Here is a 20,299-nt window from a genome sequence, read left to right on the forward strand (position 1 = left end):
CAGTCTAGTTTGCCTGGAATAGTGGAGGTTGCAGGATGATAGGTCGGCAGGCTAGGTAGTATATGCATATGCGTGGTTTCTAGAATACTTCCCATCTTGAAGCCATTTCGCGAGGTGTGGTATGAATTAGGTAGAGAATATAAAATGCAAATATGATGTAGACATTGCTGGGAGGAAAGGATTGAAGTTCGTACGTGGGGTATGTAGATAGGTACCTTCCTAAGCTTAAGGTTGGGTTTGAATAGCCATTTCATTACCTCTAACGATGGTGACACAAATACTCTAGTATTAAGCTTATTAACTAACCTTAACGCGGGTTCGGAAGTGCCGCGTAGCTGGAATTTGGATCTATAAGTACTACTATACTTAAGAATAAACTTTCATACTGGTCACTTTCCAAAGCTACATCTTGCGAGTGTAATTTTAATGACCTTAATAAATATCATTTTAATGTTCGCAAGTTTTCACTTCATTTTATAAAGTCCTGCAGTGAGGAGTTGGAGAAGACTTAAACTAACTATTGTTTATATTGCTGCTGACAAGATAGATAATTTGACACCCTCTCTCACCATAATATTAGCAGTCTTGATTCTTTTTTTGCCGCGGAATACGTTCAAATCAAGGCCACTGCGAATGACACCTCGGCGGGCCACACGGGAAATTCTTAGCTTTAGCGCAGACCAAATTGACGCTATTCAGGAGTCTCAACTTGAGATACGCATATCAGTTTTAGCGCTTCTAAAGTTTTTTTTTTTTCGAACTTTTGATCGGTAGCCGAGTCTATTTTATGACGGTGGAAGCCAGTAACGGATCGGGGTTTTCGTCTCGTTCTAAGCTGCAGTTGAAAGACAGCTCGCTGACTGTTGCTGCTAGATCAAGGCACAGAATGACGCTATCATGCCGTACTAGGTATGTTTTGCTAACATCCATCAGCTTTACCGAGTGGCGCGTTTCACATCGAGTATTTTGAATGGACAAGGCTATCGCAGTTGTCAAAACCTTGAACTGGTTGTCCAGGCAGAGCTCTAGAGTTATGACATGAGAGCGGTCCAACCCGTTCAACGACGAGTCACAATGAAGATTCAAGACGGACGGGTACGCAGTTATGTACCATACAATACACTATCGTCCCTGGTTTATGGGTTATTTCCTGGAAGGCTCTAGTAGGGCGGGGAGTTGTACTATGTACGTTTAATGGGCGCCCATGGACATGGACTGCAAGATGGTTGGAGGCAAGGATCTAACCCCTGTATGGACAAGGATTTGGAAAATTCCTATTCCATGTTACAGTGGTACGCACAGACTACATGTCCCCCTGACAATAACGAAATGGTTTCTCGATAACTAGCTGGATTTGCTCTCTCGGGGCCTCATATCCAGAGACCAGTTCTCTGTATGGAACCACCCGTTCGGCAACTTCGACAGGAACGGTACATGAAGAGGCGAAGCGAATCGATTTATTCTCCTCTCCTAGTGTAAGCACAGACAACCAGACGACTGGAGATGAATATGACGATGACCACATGAAAAGTGGCTGATGTATTACATACCTGGGTCAATAGATTTAGCGCTGAAGATATTACCTACAGCTATGGCACAATACTTCATGTAGGTGGTAGGTACTAGGTAGGATACATGTCGCCAATTCAGATCACGTACATACGGTACATGTACATATTGATCACTGATGTACATGTAAGCTACGAGCGGAGTACAAGACCCAGTCCACCTTCCCCGTCTTGACAGGACTGTCAGGTACAATTATACTTCAGGTACTTCGGGACCTAAGGAAGGGGCGGGCTAGTGGGAGGTACCCATCGGCCCTGACCAGGTTGGTTTCCTTGGGAGAGGATCTCCAAGGTTAGTACCCAACGTAGCATCGCAGTACCGTACCATTGCAATAATAAACGAGATAATAATTAAGAACACCTAGGGTAATCACTATCATAATCATACATACCTGCATACATATGTAGGTACTTATTTGGATCCCTTATGGCCTGCCAGTTTCCTTATGGCCCCCATCTTCCTTTCCCTTTCCCATTACCATCGCTATTATCACTACCATACCATTTGCCACACACTAGGCAAGAGTTTCTCTTGAATCTCTTGCGTTGCGAAACATACAACTAACATCCTTTTCCCTATAATGGACTCGTCGTTCCTTTTCACTTCCAGAGTTGTCCACGCTCACTAATCTTGAATGCGACTTGTATGTACTCTCAGCCCAACCCTCAGCTTGTCGGGTTGCGAGTTACGAGATACATACATATAAGTTGGCGCCCGCTAGATCTTCCACCGGTTCAGTGTTCAGCGTTTTGAGTCAAGGATCTACCTTGTTTCGACTAGGCCCGGGGAGGGGAGGAAGAAAAAGCAAATTGGAAAAGGGTATTGATAGAAGGATCCTCTTTTTCCCTTTCTGACGACAAGTCGTCTGTTGAATAACTGCAGCTACTATTAAAGCAACGCTTTAATAATTTTCGTCAGTTTTTGCAGGGAGGGCCGGCTGCGTGCTACTGGCAATATTATTGGTGCTCCCGGACACCAAAAACTGGAACCCCCATTAACTGGATATCTTATTGGGGGGGTCCTTGGGTCCTTGGGTCCTGGATTATTGGAGAGAAGAAGACTTTGGAGAATAGAATATCTCGCCCGCTAATGAGATCCTAAAACGAATTTCGACTATTTCGACAATCTCTCCATCTTCCCCCTTATACAGGCCTTCAAACTTATTTCACGATCTACTAATTTTTCAACTACCGCTTACGACGATTGAACGAATTTGGAATTAACTTAAACATATACCCGACCCGACAGTCTGTTTATTGGGTTCAGAAACCTTGCTTTTCTGTATACGTGAGCTGTCGCTATTCAACGTTCGACCTTCAGCTGTTGCTTTTCGCCCATCATAAGCATAAACGATACCACCAACTTGAAACAGTCTTCGGCAACCAGTTGTCACAGCCACCCAAAAACAATACCGTCGAACTATATACCAGCTCTTTGACGCAACCTTTCCCCCCAGACTCTTAATCTAATCTATTCTCTGTATACAACCTACCCACCTAGAGATTTACACAGCCTTACGTCGCTCATGTTTAGTCGATCATCATCGAAACAACACGGATTTTCTGGCTCTAGCAGTTCAAAGGACCGTAATTTTCGCGACGGTCAGGTTTCTAACTTGTTCGACTTGGGTCGGTTGAAACCTGGGGCCGAGTCGCGCTCTTTGCGTTCTCTGCGGAGAAAGGAAGAGGACTGGAATAGTTTACATAGCGCCCCGTCTTATCCTGAGAAGAGTGAGTCCTGTGTTCTTCATTATATTCCCCTGGATAGAGCTGTGATTGGAATCTTCCCACCTCCCGATTCGTTGCGCAGAGCGCCGTGTCTTGTCATTGCGCAATCGTGGACTGACTGTATGTCCTCAATTATTAGATCATTCTATTACCGCGGCTACTCTTCGCCCAACATTTACGCCACAGCGAGCGCCGTCGCATCGCTCTGCTGCTTCCATAAGTTCTTCCGCATCTAGAGATACCATTCGCCAGGGTAGCATTACCGGCATGATGAATGCAGAAAGGAGTCGTACGCGGAGGGAGAGGACCTTTGTTGGGAGTGAATGTGTCGTTTGTGAGGAGCCATTGGAGCACACGCTTCGTGGCGAAAGGATTTTACAGTTTTCGTGTTCTCATGTGTCTCATGAAGCATGTTTCTATGAATTCATACGCGAATTCGAATCGCAATATTGCCCATCATGCAATGCACCTTTGCATTTGGACACTAGCCGAGGAGGTAACGTGTTAGACATCGGTAAGTACCAATCGCACAGTGTTGAGTCAGGCGCATACTAATATTGCCTCTTATAGAAAAGATAACGAGTATGGTGCGGTCAGTATCTAGTGGCGATAATAGATCACTCACCACACCAACTGCCTCGAGGGAGCCTTGGGAAACCCAGGGCGCCCGGCCGCCTAGTGGCGAGTCTAGTAATAAGAGTATGCCCGCCCCTCCCAGTAACGGCCGCGAGAGCGCTGCCCAAGGTAGTTTCCGAAATAGTCGAGAGACAGCCGGTTCGGACCGTTATGCGGCTGCCCACAGGCATGGCCGTAGCGATAGTGAGGCTACGGGTGTTGCCTCTTCGACAGGTTACCCCGAAACGACTCAGAGCGGCCCGCCCCGCCGACATGATTACGACGTTCAGGCTATGGAGGCGACGCCAGGTAGTCCGAGGGCCATGGCGCGCAATCCGATTCCGTCGCCGTCGGTCGTCGTTCGATCTGAATTCCCCACCATAAATCGATCACGACAACAGCAGACCTTGACATGTCTTATTACGGTGGAAGTCGCCGACAATAAGTGGAGGCCAGATCCCGAAGACCTTGGAGTCGTGAACCCGGCACCACAGATGCGCATGGAGGAAGCATTTGCACAAAGGCCGCCATCGCCGGCGAGGAGCTCGCAGCCACGTTTCTACCCATATGAAGCGCCTGAAGTACTGGAGGAGATGACTGAAAATCTGCGAAATCGGGTTGATAATTGGCATGGGCTCGATTTCAATAGGTGCGTGGTTTCTATCAGCCGTTTCTCGATGACTAATGACTTACGATATATAGATTTGGGAAGCTTCGACTTTATGGCACTCTGCGAGTCGGCAAAGATAAAGTCTCATGGCAGGAACTTGAATGTTATCTCTTCGCTGAAATGCTTATTTGCGTCAAAGAGAAGAAAAATCTACCACCTGCCCCACAACAACAATGGGATGAAAACGGACTGCCACGGAAAGCGACACGCTGTACCCTGAAGGGTTCCATCCTTATTAAGAAACATCTTAATGAGGTCACAGAAACTGGTATGAGTGAGTGACCTTATCTTTGTGATTAGGAACCCAAGCTAATTATCAATCTTCATTATAGTCGACGAGAATGTACTGACACTCAGCCTCTCTGTCGCTGAGCTTCCGCAGTTCCACCTACGTTTTGATAACCGAAACCAGTTGAAGCTGTGGCAACAGGCTCTCCTTGATCTTAATGCTGTTGAGAGTTCTCCAGTCCGGAGCCCAGATTACGAGCGTCACGAGACATCAGAAAACGAAGAGGACGAATGGGGTAGAGGAACTCGACCTCAACGGGTTTCGTCGGTTGCGTCCTCTTTTGGTCCGAAGTCTGTCACAACGGCCCCTACCGAGTACACCAGTCTCGCTAAGAGCCCACTTCTTTCGTCATTCCACGTGCCTATTGATGTTGTAGTGGTGGTGCCCATCTCATCTTCGATGCAAGGTGTCAAGATAAATTTAGTTAGGGATGCTCTGAAATTCATGGTTCACACTCTCGGCGAGCGAGACCGTATGGGCTTAGTCACATTTGGCTCAGGAGGAGGTGGTGTACCTATCGTGGGTATGACTACGAAGGCCTGGCACGGATGGAACAATATCTTAGCGTCGATCAAACCTGTGGGACAGAAGAGTCACCGAGCAGACGTCGTCGAAGGCGCAAATGTTGCCATGGATCTACTGATGCAACGCAAGTATAACAATCCGATCGCGACCATCATGCTTATCAGTGACGCTTCGACGTCCGATGCTGATAGCGTTGACTTTGTCGTTTCACGAGCGGAAGCTGCCAAGTAAGTTACTGCTCCGTCACCTTGGAATTATGAAAGCCAATGTTAACAAAATTTAGGATTACAATTCACTCGTTCGGCCTCGGAATGACTCACAAACCAGATACCATGATAGAACTATCTTCACGAACTAAGGCATCGTATACCTACGTGAAGGACTGGATGATGCTACGCGAATGTCTAGCTGGATGTTTAGGGTCTATGCAATCTTTATCCCACCAGAACGTGAAACTGAAGCTCAAGCTACCCGAAGGATCGCCTGCCAGATTCCATAAAATCAGCGGAGCATTGCAGATCACCAAGCGTGCTACAGGCCGTGATGCGGAAGCCTCTTTAGGCGATCTCAGATTCGGCGATAAACGGGACATTCTGGTTCAACTTGTCATCGTCCCGGATAACTCTTCACAAGAGCAGCTACCCCAAGATCCATGGGAGACGATTGTATCTGGGTTGGAGGCTTTAGGCGGACCGGTAGAACATGATGATCAAAGAGCGGTTTCGGTAGAGGAACTACCTCTCATACAAGCAGACCTAGTCTGGGGAGACATACTAAGGGATGGTACTATGATGCACCTACCTAGACCATCCCTACTTGCCATCACAATGCTACCAGCTCCTGGCAATTCAAAGAAGGCCTCATCTTGGCAGAATAACCCGCCAATCCCCCCTCATCCGCACATCGTCCAACGGCGGATGGAGCTCCTCACCTCTGACATGCTTACTAGAGCGTTAACTTTAGTATCACGAGGTCAGCACGATCGCGCACACACTCTTTTGAACGAGACTCGTTCAATCTTGAAGGGATTAGGTAAAGGTGGCCTTCCGCCGGTCCCCTTACCACCGCTACCTAACAGCAAATCAAACTCGTCTACGCCCCAACCAGGATCAGATGCTTCTCCAATCTCAGCTACGCCAGACCGGAAGCATACTCCGTCACCGACCGCGTCAGCCCACTCGGGCCTCAATGGTTTCCCGCCACCGATATCTAGGACTCGATCGAACGACGGCTTGACATTAGCTAATGCGAATGGTATCGATGTTGGCACCGTCGCCGCGCTCGATGCCGAACTTGAGGCTAGTCTTGAGTGGATTAGCCATCCCGCGGTCTTTGGTCGTGACAGCCGCAAGGCCGTCCTACAGGCTATCGGTGTGATTAGCAGCCAGCGAGCGTTTACGTTCCGAACGCCAGTCGAAAGCCTATGGGCTGGGCGCGTTAGTGGTGTTAAGAAATTGACAGACAAGAGCCGTGAATGGAGAGAAGAAGCGGGCGGCGAGGGGATCATCGAAGAGCCGTGATGACAATTATGCTTTTTCTCATCTCTTTACATACCCACATATTCCCACATCTTCCTGGAACCTTGACGTTCAAATAGACCAACGACCTCTACGGGACCATGTTTTGAACGAATATTTTATTTGATCTGAGGCTTATTTATACACCGAATTTTCATTTCTGCCTTGCTCTTCACATTCCCCTTTATCGCTACTCGAACTACCCGGGGGCTTTCGCCTTCTCCCACAGTCGAGTTTCTTTACGACCTCAAGATACCATTTCAGATTTTCTCATTACGTAAACTAAAGCGAGCGAATCTATCAGCATTATACTACCCATGTATGCTTTATGTTGCAAGCACTTGGTTTTCGTTACTTAGCGGGAAAAAGCGGCCCTGGCTAGAGGGATTTACACTTTGATTTACGGGGGATATCAATTGGAGATATATCGGTGTCTTAAAGGGAAGGGTTGAAATGGGGTCTACGGGTTGATCGATGGTTTTTATTGTCGATAGGAACCATGGCGATATTTGAGTCCTACTTAAGAGGAGGGTGGAGATTGGTGGTTGTTTCGAAGTTAAGCGTTGTATATTAACGACTTGTATGGTCTGGTATATAAATAAGGGTGGCCTGGGAGGACCTGGGTTGTCAAATTTATGTGCTGATTGTTCTATTATGAATATGTCTGTTGCAATACCATTTCAACTTGCGATTCCCGCTGCTAAGTACTTAGCGACGACCCTTAAAGTGCTAAAAAGTTCATATAAATCCCCGGGAACTAACGTATTTCATCTTTATAATGTAAATAGCTACGGGATTGTTCAGGTATGACCATAGAGCGATGGTTACATATATGAAAGTGAAAGCCGGAGGACAGGTTACAAACTGGTTAGGATGAAGGTGGTCATGTGACTATGAATGATGCAACTAGTGGCATTAAGAGTTGCATCAAAAAGTGGCATATAAATGTATCAGAAAACAGTTTCGTGTCCACATTACAAAGGACCTATGAATTAATTTCATTTGATTATTTGTAAATAACTCGATATAGTTACCTAGGAGGTATTTTCTAAAAATGACTCCTTTTTGATAGACAGTAGTAACTAGCCATATTTGAGAAAGCGTGACTTGAGTTAGACCGGGTACCATTAACATTTAACGTTAGTAGTGGGGTTAGAGCGTGAAGCTTATAGTGGTGGGCACCTCCAGCGGCTTGTGCACCGTGACGTTTCTACTTACCACCTACATACAGTACTACTCTATTATTCAGTGCTGCCTACCATACAAATCCCAAATACAACCAACGCATTTACCTGTACCTGCATTCGAAGAACGGAGAACGACGTGATCATATGTACCTAAGAAATAAATACTAGGCTCGGCGATGAATGTTTGTATTTCCGTCGATTCATTCGCCCTGATGCACCTCTTCCATTGAATTACCTATCCTTGATCTCCAGCTGTAAACCTGTAACCTGCCTCAGTCGCCTGCACAACGCATCTGGTAGCATTGGCATTCGCATTGCAGCGCTACCAAACCGACCTCCATTACAAGCATGCCTCGAAGGGTTCAGAATTACGATGACTACGGCTCTGCTGTCCAACAAATAATCCTATCCACTTCAGATGCCGAGTTCCTCGATCAATTAATACCTGTCCTGAAAGATGCGACGACAACAAATAGGGCAGTCTCCCTAACTCAGAACCTGTCACAATATGCCGAAGATCGAGAGACCGAGATCGAGAGGATAGGATTGACGAAGCATGAGGAGTTTCTGGGCTCTGTAAATCAGCTACAGAATGTCCGCGAGCGAACGGTGGCCTTGACTGCCGATATCCTCGAACTGAACCAATCCATTCAAGCTAGTACCGAGAAGTTGGCAGAGCAAAAGCAGGCATTAGTCAATACACGAGCCGTCCGAGAGAATATTTCTGATGTATCCGATGCGCTGAAGGAATCTCTGAAGATATTGCATGCGGTCAACAATGCCCATGACTTGGTCCGCAAGAAGAAATACTACGCTGCGCTCAAGTCACTCGAAGACCTCCAGAACGAATTCCTCATACCGATCATACAAAACAACTTTGCTACCCAACATCAACTTGCAAACATGATACAGAAGTCCATTCCCGCATCCCAGAAAACCATATCCGAAGCCGTCATGACCGATCTCAATACTTGGCTGTTCCGCATCAGAGAGACCTCACAATTCCTCGGGGAGGTGGCTTTCTATCACACTGAGATGCGTCGTACACGACAACGAGAACGCGCGGAGAACGACGAGTTTCTGAACCATTTCAAGCTGAACTCTGCTATCGAGCTGGTCTTCGATGAGAGTGAGGAATTCGATGTGCTTGACAACGAGGAACTAAAGGTCGATTTCACACCTCTGTTCGAGGCTCTTCACATACACGAGGCACTAGGACAGAGTGATAAATTTCGGTCCGAGTATGCTGCCACTAGACGACGACAAAAGGAACTACTCATCCCAAGTTCTGTGAGCCTCACTACTGATGATGAGTCCTCCTTAAGCAGTCTGCTGGAAGGCATTGCTGGGTTCGCTATTATCGAAAAGGCCACAATGCGCCAAGCACCTCAGCTACGAACGGCTATTGATGTGAGATAATCTATCGTCTATGAGGTAATTATGCTAATATATCCAGGTTGAGGAGCTATGGGATTCGATGTGTGCCGCGGCAATATCCCTAACATCGAAGGCATTGAGCGATATCAATGACGCCCAAATCCTCTTGAATATCAAAGGACGTGTCGATCTTTTCATCCTGACAATGGAGGTGAGCCATTTGTATGTTATCCTTTTTATATGACAGCTTCCTAACAAGTTTCTCTAGGGTTGGGGGTATTCTGTCTCAAGACTTGACGAATTCCTGGTCGATCTATTCGACAGATATGCCGAGTTGTTGAAGAGAAGATTCAGTGAAGACTTTCAAGAGGTGAGAACGTTCACATATAATGAAGAATTTTGACCGAGCTGACCATCGAAGAAGATTGTATCAACTGATGATTACATGCCAATGGCCATAAATACCCGAGAAGAATATGAGAAGGTGGCGAACGTTAGTTGGTTTGTTCCAGAGAAGCCCAACGACGAGCTTGTGTAAGCCTTTACAACATACGCTTTCCTGAATGCCCATCTAACTGTTATAGGTTCCCATGCGTTCTGCCATTCTCTCAAATGTATCCTCTGTGTTGTATCGACATTAGAAATTTCCTCAACCAGTTTTATTTCTTCTCGGATGACCATTTCCAGCATCCAAACAAGATCGACGATACACTACGCAAGGTAATGTCCTCACGCCAGTCTTCTCATAATTGCTTGCTAACTTCGCATTGTCAGTCACTTGATGAGCTCCTTACCGAGAAGGTGTGTAAGTCTTTGGTAGAAAGACTGAGCTCTCAGTACTTGGGTCAGATAGTGCAAATCTTGATCAACTTAGAACACTTTGAGATCGCATGTCAGGAGTTAGAGCAACTCCTGATCCGAGCACGATCTTCAGCATCCGCCGGAGGGCCCCTAACCCTAGCCGCTACCGAGCAGTTTAGGGAGAACAAGAAGACCGCCGAAAAGCGCATCTTCGAATTGGTGAATTCGAAGATCGACGATCTGGTGGAAACGGCAGAGTATGACTGGACTGCGTTTAATCGACCTACAGAACCGAGCAATTACATGCAGACCTTGACTAGGTATCTTTCGAACATAATGAACTCGACGTTACTAGGACTGCCAAGAGAGATCAAGGAGCTCATTTACTTCGACGCGCTCAGTCATGCGGCAAACAAGATTCTTGTTAGTGGCTTAAACATCTTTTCTACTACCTTTTTCCAAAGCTGGCACTAACATAACGATCCAGGCCCTTCCCCTGTCGCCCGATGTAAAAAAGATCAATCCGAACGGTGTCGCAGCGCTTTCGATGGACGTCCAACATCTTACCACCTTCGTGGACGGCCTCGAGAACGGCTTCATGCTTCGATCTAACCTGGACGAGCTGGAACAAACAATCCAACTCCTCCAATCAGATAATACGGACGAGTTCTTCGACATCTCGACTAGGAACAAGAAGTACGGACGAGTGGATGCTATGAATGGCCCAGTCCTGCTAGAGAAGTAAGTTTACCCCCCCGAATTTCGAAATACAGGAGATCTTAGAAGAACATGAAATGGCTAATACATATTGACAGACTTACCCAACAAATCGTCACTCCGGGCCAGGCTGCCCAGAGATTCGTCAACTTCTCGTCGAACCTCTCGTCGCGGTTCGGTACTAAGTAGAGTAGACAGTAATACCAGAGTACATATCAACGAAGCCACTAGGGATATTTCTATGCCTGATTCGAAACTACAGATAGCCCTAAAGCCCAGACAGCTAAAGTAAGACGGGTAAAGAAAATTGGTCGTTGCCGTGTCACGATCGCGACACGGTGAACATAGCAAGCAGACAATTTAATAAGTACATATGTACCAAGCAAAGCACCACGAACAAGAGTAGCTGTGTGTAAAGTAGGTATATATGAGCAATTAGTAGAAACGAAAAAAAAATCAATCGACATTGCATTCATTGCACCGCAGCCCGCAGCAATTGCGGGCTCCGGCTTCCTTGTGTGACCATATAACCCCTACGCCAAACTATCAAAGAATAAGAACATTGTGTCCCCTAGTATTATTCACTGAAAATTTTCGTTTCTGGAATGTACTGTCCCTGCGCCGCGTCTCGTGCCCCATGTTCCCTTCACTTCCAGCTCCTGGCGCGCAGCCTGCTCCGAAGCCGGATCGACTCGCGATTATTCGTCTGCCTTCTTTCCCGCCTCATCTCCTCCTTCTCCGGGGTTCTCGTAGGGAGCGCCCGGGTTTACCACACTGCGGTCCTACTGCTGTTGAGGCATCCCGGGGTAACCGTACATACCCTCCATGTCGCTGTACATCGGCTGCGGGGGCTGTTGGCTGTAGGGGCCTCCGGGACCGGCCTGCACCTGGTTGTACATAGGCGGACCGCGATATTCTTGCTCGGAACCCATGGCATGGCCGCCCATACCGTAGTCTCCTGGTGCCATATGGTTCGCGGCGCCGGGTAGCCCGTGAGATCCGGGCATCTGACCACCAGGTGCAGCAGACGGCACGCCACCTTGGGCTGATTGTGCCTGGGCGGGGTTCGTGCGCTTTGCATGGCTGGCCTCTTCGCGGGGCACGATATCGATGAGGAAGTCGAACATATCGCTCTTAGCGAGTGCGGAGGCGATGTCGGATCGCTGTAGAGTGCGACGCTTGTTCTCCTCTGCGTGGATCCACGCCCGCATCGTAAGTTCGGTGATGAATATATCGCATCCCTTCGCGAACAGGATAGGTGCTTCAGCGGAAATCATCTTAACCTCAGGATCGGCCTTCATGACCTTCTTAATCCTGGCAAGGGGTAATTGGTGTAATTTGTAATCATGTTGATCGGATTCGAGATGGTTGATGGTGTTCTGCCAATAAGTCGTCAGGATGTCCTTATATTGTCCGTGTAGACCCTGGTGAACGTTGGCCCATGGACCTGTGTAGAGCTCGGCGGGTGCGAAGCCAGAATTGGCGAGCTAGATAGATGGATTATGTTAGTCGATGGTTGGGATGAAAGAAAACTCAGAAGCTAGATAGAACAAGAAGGGTCAAAGAGACGGAGAGAAGGACGGGTAGTGGGAGGGGAGAAGAGAGGGGCAGGGGAAGAGTTGAGGATGGTGGGACTCACCGCTGCACTGGCACCTGGAAGGAGAGATGATTAGCGACGTCGCACGAGAGAAGGCAACTCGCAACGGATGAATGCGATTGTGAGTTACTTACCGTAATGACCTCCATGTGCTATATCATAAGCACCGCTTCCTCCTCCACCTCCACCTCCTCCTCGAGATGACTGCGGGTGACTCGACGAGGACTGATCCATTGTATTTGTAATTGCAATTGATTCGAAAGAACTGCGCGCCAGTCTTACAACCTCGAGTGCGCAGGCAAGAGAAGAAGCACCGAGTATTTCAAAAGCCGCGCGAAAAAACACAACCACAAGAGTTCGACGGGGCTGACAGGCAAACTGGAACTCTTGCGCTATGTAGTATTGGACGCACGCGCACTACACTAACAAAGTTGCTAGCGAGCTTTTTTTAGTCGAGTGTTGCTCTTTTTTTCGCTTGCCGAGAATTTCGTCGCAGGTATCACTGTGCGTGGATAGACTTCCCGACGGCGGAGAAAAAAATAAGGACTGTTTGTATTGTTTACACAGGCCCTTGGGTCGAAGCTTGGGTGCGCGTGGTGATGTAACAAATGAGCTTTTTGGACCAGTAGGTATTCAAAGTTGACCTCGGATTGGCGAGATTGATTGGATGGGGGGTTGGGGCGGGAGTGACCAGCTTAGAAAGGAACGGATTCGGATGATTGATTGGGCGGTGTCTTGAAAGTGGTCTGGGGTTTGAAGAATTGTCCAGTGACCAGTGCCCCAGTGCCCAGCTGCTACTAGGTAAGTGTTCTAGGTGCTCAGGTAGCTTGATTGTTTTGTGTGATTTGACGTCCGGCTCGAGGATTTGCTCGGATTTGTTTCTTATCAAGCCCGGTGATTTGCGGCGATTTATTTTGCACTTTTTATTTTTTTTTTTCTTTTATTTTTTTTGCCTTTTGTCGCTTAGAAGAATTGTTATTCGTTCCCGAGTTCTTCTTTAGTCAGAAGTTTGCTCACGTTCCAGGTTGCGGCTCGCTCCGAGACGTCCACTATTTTTTATCTTCTTGATTGAACCTGGAAATTGGAACTTAAAGGCTTTCGATTTGTCCAGTTCGTCCAGTCAAATTCTTTCTTTTCACTTCGTCCTATTTCTTATAATTCTTTTTTATCTGTCCAATCAGGATGGTTGGATGAGATGGATAAAAAAGAAGCGAAGAGAAAATAAAAATAAAATGAGGTTTAAAAAAGGATGAACTTGGATAGAAGTGCTTATGCTTGTGGACTTATGAATTGTACGTTATGTATGCATCCAAATGATCTGATCAAACAACTCAAGGCTAAGGTATTTATTAGCTTCTATGTATGTGTGTATGTGTATTGGTTGTATGGCTTGGATGGATGGATGGACGTACGTATGGACGTAGGATGTATGGGATGGGATGTGTGTGTAGGTGTGTAGGTACCGGTATGGATGGATAGATGTATGTGTTGGATGTGTTGGTCGGGATTGGGCAATGACGTGAATGCATTTTCTAGAATTGCTCTGATCTTCGATGCGCTTTTACACTTTTACGTTGTAGGGCTGGCTTTGAAAACTGGGCAGCCTCGATGGGAACCTGGAATCAATGCGCTGGCAATATGGTTGGGCATCAGCGACCCGCAATCCGCACACTTCCTTCCTGGCTTCTCACAAAACTCACAGACTCGCATCCATCGGACACTGGGGAAGGGAAGCTGCCTGGCTGCGTACCGTAGGTTGGGGGTGGCTGCAGGGATAATGGGTGTATGTCCGGGACACCTTGACAGGCAATTCCGCCTTTATCGATAGGCCGTCTCGCGTCTGAATGTCAGTACAATAGGTACATAGATACATTCATAATTCATAAGATCAATTTAACCTTGGCTACTTGGTTCGATCGCAGCCACAAACAAACTGCGCAGCCTCTGTCCCACTAAAATACAGCCACACAGCTTGAACTAGATCAAATTTTGTTATCTTCAAAGCTCAGAAAAATTATTTTTTTCTTCCTCCAAAGCTTTTGAAATTGTCGCCCAATATGGCAGACACAACAACCATTGTCGATCTGTCAGATGATCAGATTGAACAGCTTCTTAAAGAAGCTGAGATCAGATTACAAGCAAAATGTCAGGGACAAGATAGCAAGGCTGTCGCAATTCCCTCCAAATCGGACGTCGCGAAGACCTCTAAACCCCAAGCCTCGCTATTGAAGTCGGCCCCCCTAACATCAAAGGACAATGCCAAGTCAGAAGAGCTTTCGGTAAGGATACCTGAGGTCAGGCGATCAAAACAAGAGATGGTATGTTACTAATTCCATACAATATTTTTTTAAAATTTTATTCCTGGCAACGCCCTTTCATGATGAAATTTAATCCCATATTTTATTGAAGTGGTAACTATTCCCGTTATGGGTAATATCACCACGCCAGAATGATAGATCAATATCATAGTTACTCTGACTCCATACTTTTTATCATATTACTCTGTCAGTTTATGCAGAAGCTCCTTACTGACCAATCTCCAGGCTGTCAAGACAGATGCCGGATCGTCTTGGTTTAACCTCCCCAAGACCGATCTTACCCCCGAACTTAAGAAAGATCTGCAGCTACTGCGTATGCGTGATGTGCTAGATTCGAAGCGATTCTACCGTAAAGACAGCTCAAGATCCTTGGTTCCTGAATTTTCTTCAGTCGGGACTATAGTTGAGGGACCGACCGATTTCTTCAATGCCAGATTAACCAAGAAGGAGAGGAAACGCACTCTTCTTGAGGAGGTTCTGGAGACGGAAGACATCACCCGCAAATTCAAGAACAAGTATGGCCAAATTCAAGAAACTAAGGCTAGTGGTAAGAAGGGACACTACAAGAAGATGATGGCGAAGCGATATGGCAACAAAAGATGAACGTCTAGCATCGCCTCTACCAGATTCAGATCTTGATTATGCGCCGCATAGTATATACCCGGGCCAAGGCTGAGGCGGGATGTTTCCGAAGCCACTCCTAAATATCAGGGGGCGACTGGCTATAATAGTCACTCCCTGCTGAAATCAACTTTTCGGGCTGGAGATAGATGCAATCTCTAAGCTACTTGTAGGTAAGTTATCTCTAGGTGCGATTCCATGTTTGTTATAAGAACATGGCTTACCAATATCTTAGCATACCAAGTATGAGATTACCTAGTTACCTGACTTCTTAGGAACTTGTTGCATACAACATATATCGGTTTGGTAATGGGGTCAATCCATCTCAACTGCGTTATAGGATACACAACAGTCTCACTCAAGGCTAGACTATCTAGTGCAATACAAACCTCGCCTGAAGATACGGCAAGGGGTTTTGAATTGAACTATATGGCAGATTCTAAACGAATAAAAAGAAATTATACCTAACTACCTACCCGGTATTACCTGTATTCACATATTTCGTCCTATAATGATTAATAGGTGCCCTATGAAAGCAATGCCCCGAGCTATCTTCAGGGCCTCCGTATGCATAGTTAGCTCTTTTAAATAATTTATATATGCATCTCCTTCCCTAAGATCATGAACCCTGTTGATAAATATACGGCATTCTAGGTATTATGTACATAGATCCCCTCAGCTCTGTTACTCGTTGAATTTTATGAAGCTTAAGCTACAGGTCCGTGCGCGTAAAAGTTACGTAGGCAGGTACAGTATGCTTAAATAAGCCGAACTTTATCCGATGTTGTTGCCCAAGCTTAACTTCGATCATTCATCTTCCTGCCATTAAAAGAACAATACTCACATATAATCATGTCGCATTTCTGAATTTGGAACGTGTTCACCGGCTGTTCGACTATGATACTAAGATGGAAGCGACGCATCCAACTGCCGGTTGGGAGAAGGTAGGAGATAGGTTTTACCGCAAGACTCAGCTGTATACCGCAATCTTCGACCAGGATCTTGACTTGGATAACTATATCGTCGCTGGAGCTCCATATGGCGGTGCCATAGGTAAGCTACAACATATTTTAATTAACACTCCTCGTTTGGAGGTTGTTTTTTGTGTAACTCATCTTACTACAGACGACTTCTTAATGCATTTAAAACCTGTGGAGTACGAAACGCCGCTGATATCATATAGCAATATGTCGAGATGACACCAAGATCATCTCTTACCAGCCTTCCAAATCGTCAAAGCCCAGCATTGACATATACAGCTGTGCTGGTAAACTGTTAAAAAGCATCGCCTGGGATAAAGGATCTATCAAAGGCCTTGGTTGGTCTGAAGACGAGAAGCTTTTGGTTGTGAGCTACGATGGGACTGTGAGATGTTATTACAACCTGCAAGGGGATTTTACACAATTCTCTCTCGGCCGCGAGGCTGAAGATTTCGGCATTCATTCATGTCGTTTCTATGACCATGGTATGGTTGCTTTACTCACAAACAACGCCCTCATATCAGTATCCTCATACGACGAGCCACGGCCAAAAACGCTCGCGTCGCCACCAGAAGGAGAAGTTCATGCTTGGGCTATTATCTCGCCCAGTTTTACGTTATCGAGATCGGTGGAGGTACTATTGAGTATCGACAAGACGGTTTATACTGTGGATAAAACTGAATGCGAAGATCGATTCTTAGACATTGGTCCATTTTCGCACATCAGTGTATCCCCAAATGGGAAGTTTGCGGCACTCTATGCTGCAGATGGAAAAGCTCACGTGATCACCGCTGATTTCCAGAGTCGGTTGAGTGAACACGATTCCCGATCTCAACTTACTCCTAAATATCTGGAGTGGTGCGGAAACGATGCAGTTGTTATAGCATGGGAGGACGAGGTGAATGTTGTAGGGCCCAATGCTGCAGTAGCAAGCTACGTTTACGAAGGCCGTGTCCATGTAATTGCAGGTAAGCGACAATGTCACTTCCGACTTGAAGGTTAAATAAATACTAACTGATAATAGATCACGATGGTGTTAGGCTTATCACTAATGACGTCTGTGATTTTATCCAGAAAGTGCCGGACGTTATAGAAGAAGTGTTCCGCTACGGCAGCCAGTCGCCTGCTTCCGTCTTACTCGATGCTGTAGAGCAGCTTGAGAACCAGTCTCCAAAGGCTGATGATAATATCCAGCTTATTAGGCCTAATCTCGTTGAAGCTGTCGACACTTGTGTTGCTGCTGCTGGATATGAGTTTAACATCCATTGGCAGAAGCAACTTCTCAAGGCTGCCTCGTTCGGAAAATCGGTGCTTGATATCTACAACAGCGACGATTTCGTGGACATGTGCGAAACCTTGCGAGTAATTAATGCTGTAAGATACTACGAAATTGGCCTGCCCTTATCTTATGAACAGTTCCAACGCCTCACTCCTGAGGGGCTTATCCAAAGACTCATCAATCGCCATGAATATTTACTCGCACTTCGTATTGCCGGGTATCTTCGTTTACCTACAGATCGTATATACGTTCACTGGGCATCAGCTAAAGTCCGAATGGGCACGGAAGACGACGACTCAATCTGCCGATTAGTTGTAGAGAAGCTTTCAGGCAAGCCAGGAATCTCATTTGAGTCCATTGCCCGCGCCGCCTACGATGAAGGTCGTGGCAGACTAGCAACAGAGCTTCTAAACCACGAGCCTCGCGCGGGACGACAAGTACCGCTCCTCCTCAGCATGGAGGAAGACGAGATAGCTCTTGACAAGGCGATCGAAAGTGGCGACTCCGATCTAATTCTGTTTGTACTTCTTCAGCTGAAAAAGAAGCTCCCATTAGCATCCTTCTTCCGTGTAATCAACGCACGGCCCACGGCCACTGCTCTCGTAGAATCATCGGCGACGTTGGAGAACGATAATACATTGCTTAAGGATCTATACTATCAAGATGACCGTCGGGTGGATGGTGCCGGCGTGTTCATCCGCGAGGCATTGCGCCAGTTCGATGCACGCACAGCGGGCGACAAGCTAACACTCGCCGCTAAATTACTATCCGATTCGAGAGAGAACCACTTCGAGCTGGCAGCCTTGAAGGAAGCAGCAGCGCTTTTACGCATGCAAGAAGCCTTAGACCGAGATTTGACGGACACGTTTACTGGCTTGAGTGTCAACGAGACGTTGTTCAAGTTGATTCGTCTTGGCTACCATAATAAGGCCAAGAAAGTCCAGAGCGAATTTAAGGTCCCGGAGAAGGTGGCCTGGTGGACCCGGTAAGTTGTTATTTGCACAAATCTACATATTCATTCAAATGGGTTAGTAGCTAACGACAGCCTCACTCTAGGCTACGCGCGCTTGTCGCGAAGCGAGACTGGAACGAAATCGAGGACATCGCTAAGAGCAGAAAAAGCCCGATTGGGTGGGAGGTAAGCACGAATTCCAACCCCCACACTCTTCCACGTCACTAACATCCCGCGTCTGTCTAGCCCTTCTTCAACCAAATCTTACAAGCGGGCAACGCTCGCCTCGCGGCCGTCTTCATCCCCAAGTGCACGAACCTGGAACCCGGCGCCGCTATCACCATGTACGAGAAGTGCGGCATGCGCGTTAAGGCCGCGGAGGAGGCCGTCAAGGCGAAAGACGCTGATGCGTGGACAAGGCTGCTTGAGGCGGCTGGGAAAAACACGCCGGAGGGGAGAGATATCGAGAGGTTGGGAGCTCAGGTGTTTAAGAAGTAAATTTGTTAGGAAGATCGAGAAATCGCTTGCGGAAGTTAGTACGATAGGTAGGGGTTAGTCCTTAGAGAAGGTAGATAATTATATTCATTGCTACGGCATCATTTTGAACCCTATGGATGAAGTGCTCTGTCTGACTCTTAGGTTAATAAGAATTTGACATTTAAGTCGAGTAAATGGGCTATTCTAGGTACCGTATCTAGAATCCCAGGCTTACGAGAATGATTCTGAACCTCATACAATCATTACATGCATAAGATCGATAGAAATTAGGCACTTTCATTCTGGACGTACGAATCATTCTATCTATTCATCTTATAAATTCATACGTACCTAAGTCGGGTGGCACTACGTCTGCAAAAGTAGTACATTGGCTTGCGGGCGAATAGAAGTCATTATATTTAGCTATGTCAAATTCTTGCGAGATACCTTGAAGTCTACAGTTTCATGAAGTTAAGTCTGATGTTCTAATGATCTTAATTTACCACAGTGGTAACTGAGAAAGAGGACCGTTCTAGCTGAGCTGGCTAACGATAGCGTCCTCTAGTTGATCTAGATCACAGTACCCAAGAGAAAGAAGAAGAAAAAACATCTCAGCCGAAGCTAATTTCGCATTCATATTTGCACGAATCCATCGTATCTGGGGAAATATTTTGCATTTCTTCCTATGCCGATGCCTAAGTCAACGGTTGCGTCCTCGGTCTGGCGAATCGGATGGTGGTATGCTGAGCGACCAACCAAATGGTCGGAGTCCGATCCGTCACGCAATAGCGCAGCGAACGAGGTCGAAACGTCAGCCCCCTCATCGAGCGGATTAGAGTGAAGAAAAGAAATGACAAAAGCGAAGCGGAGAAGAGAAGAGAAGATGAAGAAAAAACGACCCTGAACCCTGTCCGCAAACTCCTAACTGGACTTTTTTTGGTAGCATCCGAAAAAAAGAAGAGATTTTGAAGGCCATCAATCCCTTAAAACCCGCCTCTCAATGCTCGAATCCATCCCCTACCCCCCACCTGCCTTTCAAATCAAGTTTGGTGCCGTAAACGAAAATCGTGTATTGCAGGTA

At 46.7% G+C, this 20,299-nt stretch overlaps 5 protein-coding genes across 5 annotated transcripts; 4 read left to right on the forward strand and 1 right to left on the reverse strand.

Annotated features, from left to right (window-relative positions):
* Nucleotides 1–3,566: 3,566 nt before the first annotated feature.
* On the forward strand, nucleotides 3,567–6,915 carry GGS22DRAFT_178319 (Pleckstrin homology domain-containing protein; the record flags this gene model as incomplete). The annotated part of the gene is made up of 5 exons (XM_047963572.1): nucleotides 3,567–3,810; nucleotides 3,867–4,560; nucleotides 4,614–4,855; nucleotides 4,914–5,622; nucleotides 5,679–6,915. The coding sequence occupies 5 exons, from the start codon at nucleotides 3,567–3,569 to the stop codon at nucleotides 6,913–6,915; spliced, it is 3,126 nt and encodes a 1,041-aa protein (XP_047820920.1).
* Nucleotides 6,916–8,447: 1,532 nt separating this feature from the next.
* Nucleotides 8,448–11,183, forward strand: GGS22DRAFT_178320 (exocyst complex subunit Sec15-like protein; the record flags this gene model as incomplete). Its single annotated transcript, XM_047963574.1, has 8 exons — nucleotides 8,448–9,509; nucleotides 9,556–9,687; nucleotides 9,745–9,846; nucleotides 9,901–10,010; nucleotides 10,061–10,196; nucleotides 10,251–10,700; nucleotides 10,765–11,018; nucleotides 11,093–11,183. 8 exons carry the CDS (start codon nucleotides 8,448–8,450, stop codon nucleotides 11,181–11,183), a joined length of 2,337 nt encoding a protein of 778 aa, XP_047820921.1.
* Nucleotides 11,184–11,623: 440 nt separating this feature from the next.
* On the reverse strand, nucleotides 11,624–13,443 carry GGS22DRAFT_104177 (histone-fold-containing protein). The gene is made up of 3 exons (XM_047957759.1): nucleotides 12,726–13,443; nucleotides 12,634–12,647; nucleotides 11,624–12,481 (listed from the first exon to the last, which is right to left on the reverse strand). Exons 1-3 carry the CDS (start codon nucleotides 12,823–12,825, stop codon nucleotides 11,777–11,779), a joined length of 819 nt encoding a protein of 272 aa, XP_047820922.1. The 5' UTR covers nucleotides 12,826–13,443; the 3' UTR covers nucleotides 11,624–11,776.
* Nucleotides 13,444–14,575: 1,132 nt separating this feature from the next.
* On the forward strand, nucleotides 14,576–16,143 carry GGS22DRAFT_156131 (Fcf2-domain-containing protein). Its single transcript, XM_047960323.1, has 3 exons — nucleotides 14,576–14,909; nucleotides 15,135–15,703; nucleotides 15,766–16,143. Exons 1-2 carry the CDS (start codon nucleotides 14,649–14,651, stop codon nucleotides 15,510–15,512), a joined length of 639 nt encoding a protein of 212 aa, XP_047820923.1. The 5' UTR covers nucleotides 14,576–14,648; the 3' UTR covers nucleotides 15,513–15,703; nucleotides 15,766–16,143.
* Nucleotides 16,144–16,304: 161 nt separating this feature from the next.
* On the forward strand, nucleotides 16,305–19,347 carry GGS22DRAFT_156132 (vacuolar protein sorting-associated protein 16). Its single transcript, XM_047960324.1, has 5 exons — nucleotides 16,305–16,583; nucleotides 16,714–17,478; nucleotides 17,535–18,774; nucleotides 18,846–18,927; nucleotides 18,988–19,347. The coding sequence occupies exons 1-5, from the start codon at nucleotides 16,439–16,441 to the stop codon at nucleotides 19,237–19,239; spliced, it is 2,484 nt and encodes an 827-aa protein (XP_047820924.1). The 5' UTR covers nucleotides 16,305–16,438; the 3' UTR covers nucleotides 19,240–19,347.
* Nucleotides 19,348–20,299: the final 952 nt, after the last annotated feature.

Source organism: Annulohypoxylon maeteangense (assembly GCF_022496945.1).
Source record: "Annulohypoxylon maeteangense strain CBS 123835 unplaced genomic scaffold GGS22scaffold_4, whole genome shotgun sequence".
In the NCBI taxonomy this organism is placed as follows: Eukaryota; Fungi; Ascomycota; class Sordariomycetes; order Xylariales; family Hypoxylaceae; genus Annulohypoxylon; species Annulohypoxylon maeteangense.

What these genes read in the sequence shown, in the direction of transcription:
- GGS22DRAFT_104177 (XM_047957759.1), bottom strand. Translation starts at nt 12,825, where the DNA reads ATGGATCAGTCCTCGTCGAGTCACCCGCAGTCATCTCGAGGAGGAGGT.
- GGS22DRAFT_156131 (XM_047960323.1), top strand. Translation starts at nt 14,649, where the DNA reads ATGGCAGACACAACAACCATTGTCGATCTGTCAGATGATCAGATTGAA. An exon ending in GGCGATCAAAACAAGAGATG is followed by an intron (nt 14,910 to 15,134) that starts GTATGTTACTAA and finishes ACCAATCTCCAG; the next exon opens with GCTGTCAAGACAGATGCCGG.
- GGS22DRAFT_156132 (XM_047960324.1), top strand. Translation starts at nt 16,439, where the DNA reads ATGGAAGCGACGCATCCAACTGCCGGTTGGGAGAAGGTAGGAGATAGG. An exon ending in CCGTGTCCATGTAATTGCAG is followed by an intron (nt 17,479 to 17,534) that starts GTAAGCGACAAT and finishes AACTGATAATAG; the next exon opens with ATCACGATGGTGTTAGGCTT. An exon ending in AAAGCCCGATTGGGTGGGAG is followed by an intron (nt 18,928 to 18,987) that starts GTAAGCACGAAT and finishes GCGTCTGTCTAG; the next exon opens with CCCTTCTTCAACCAAATCTT.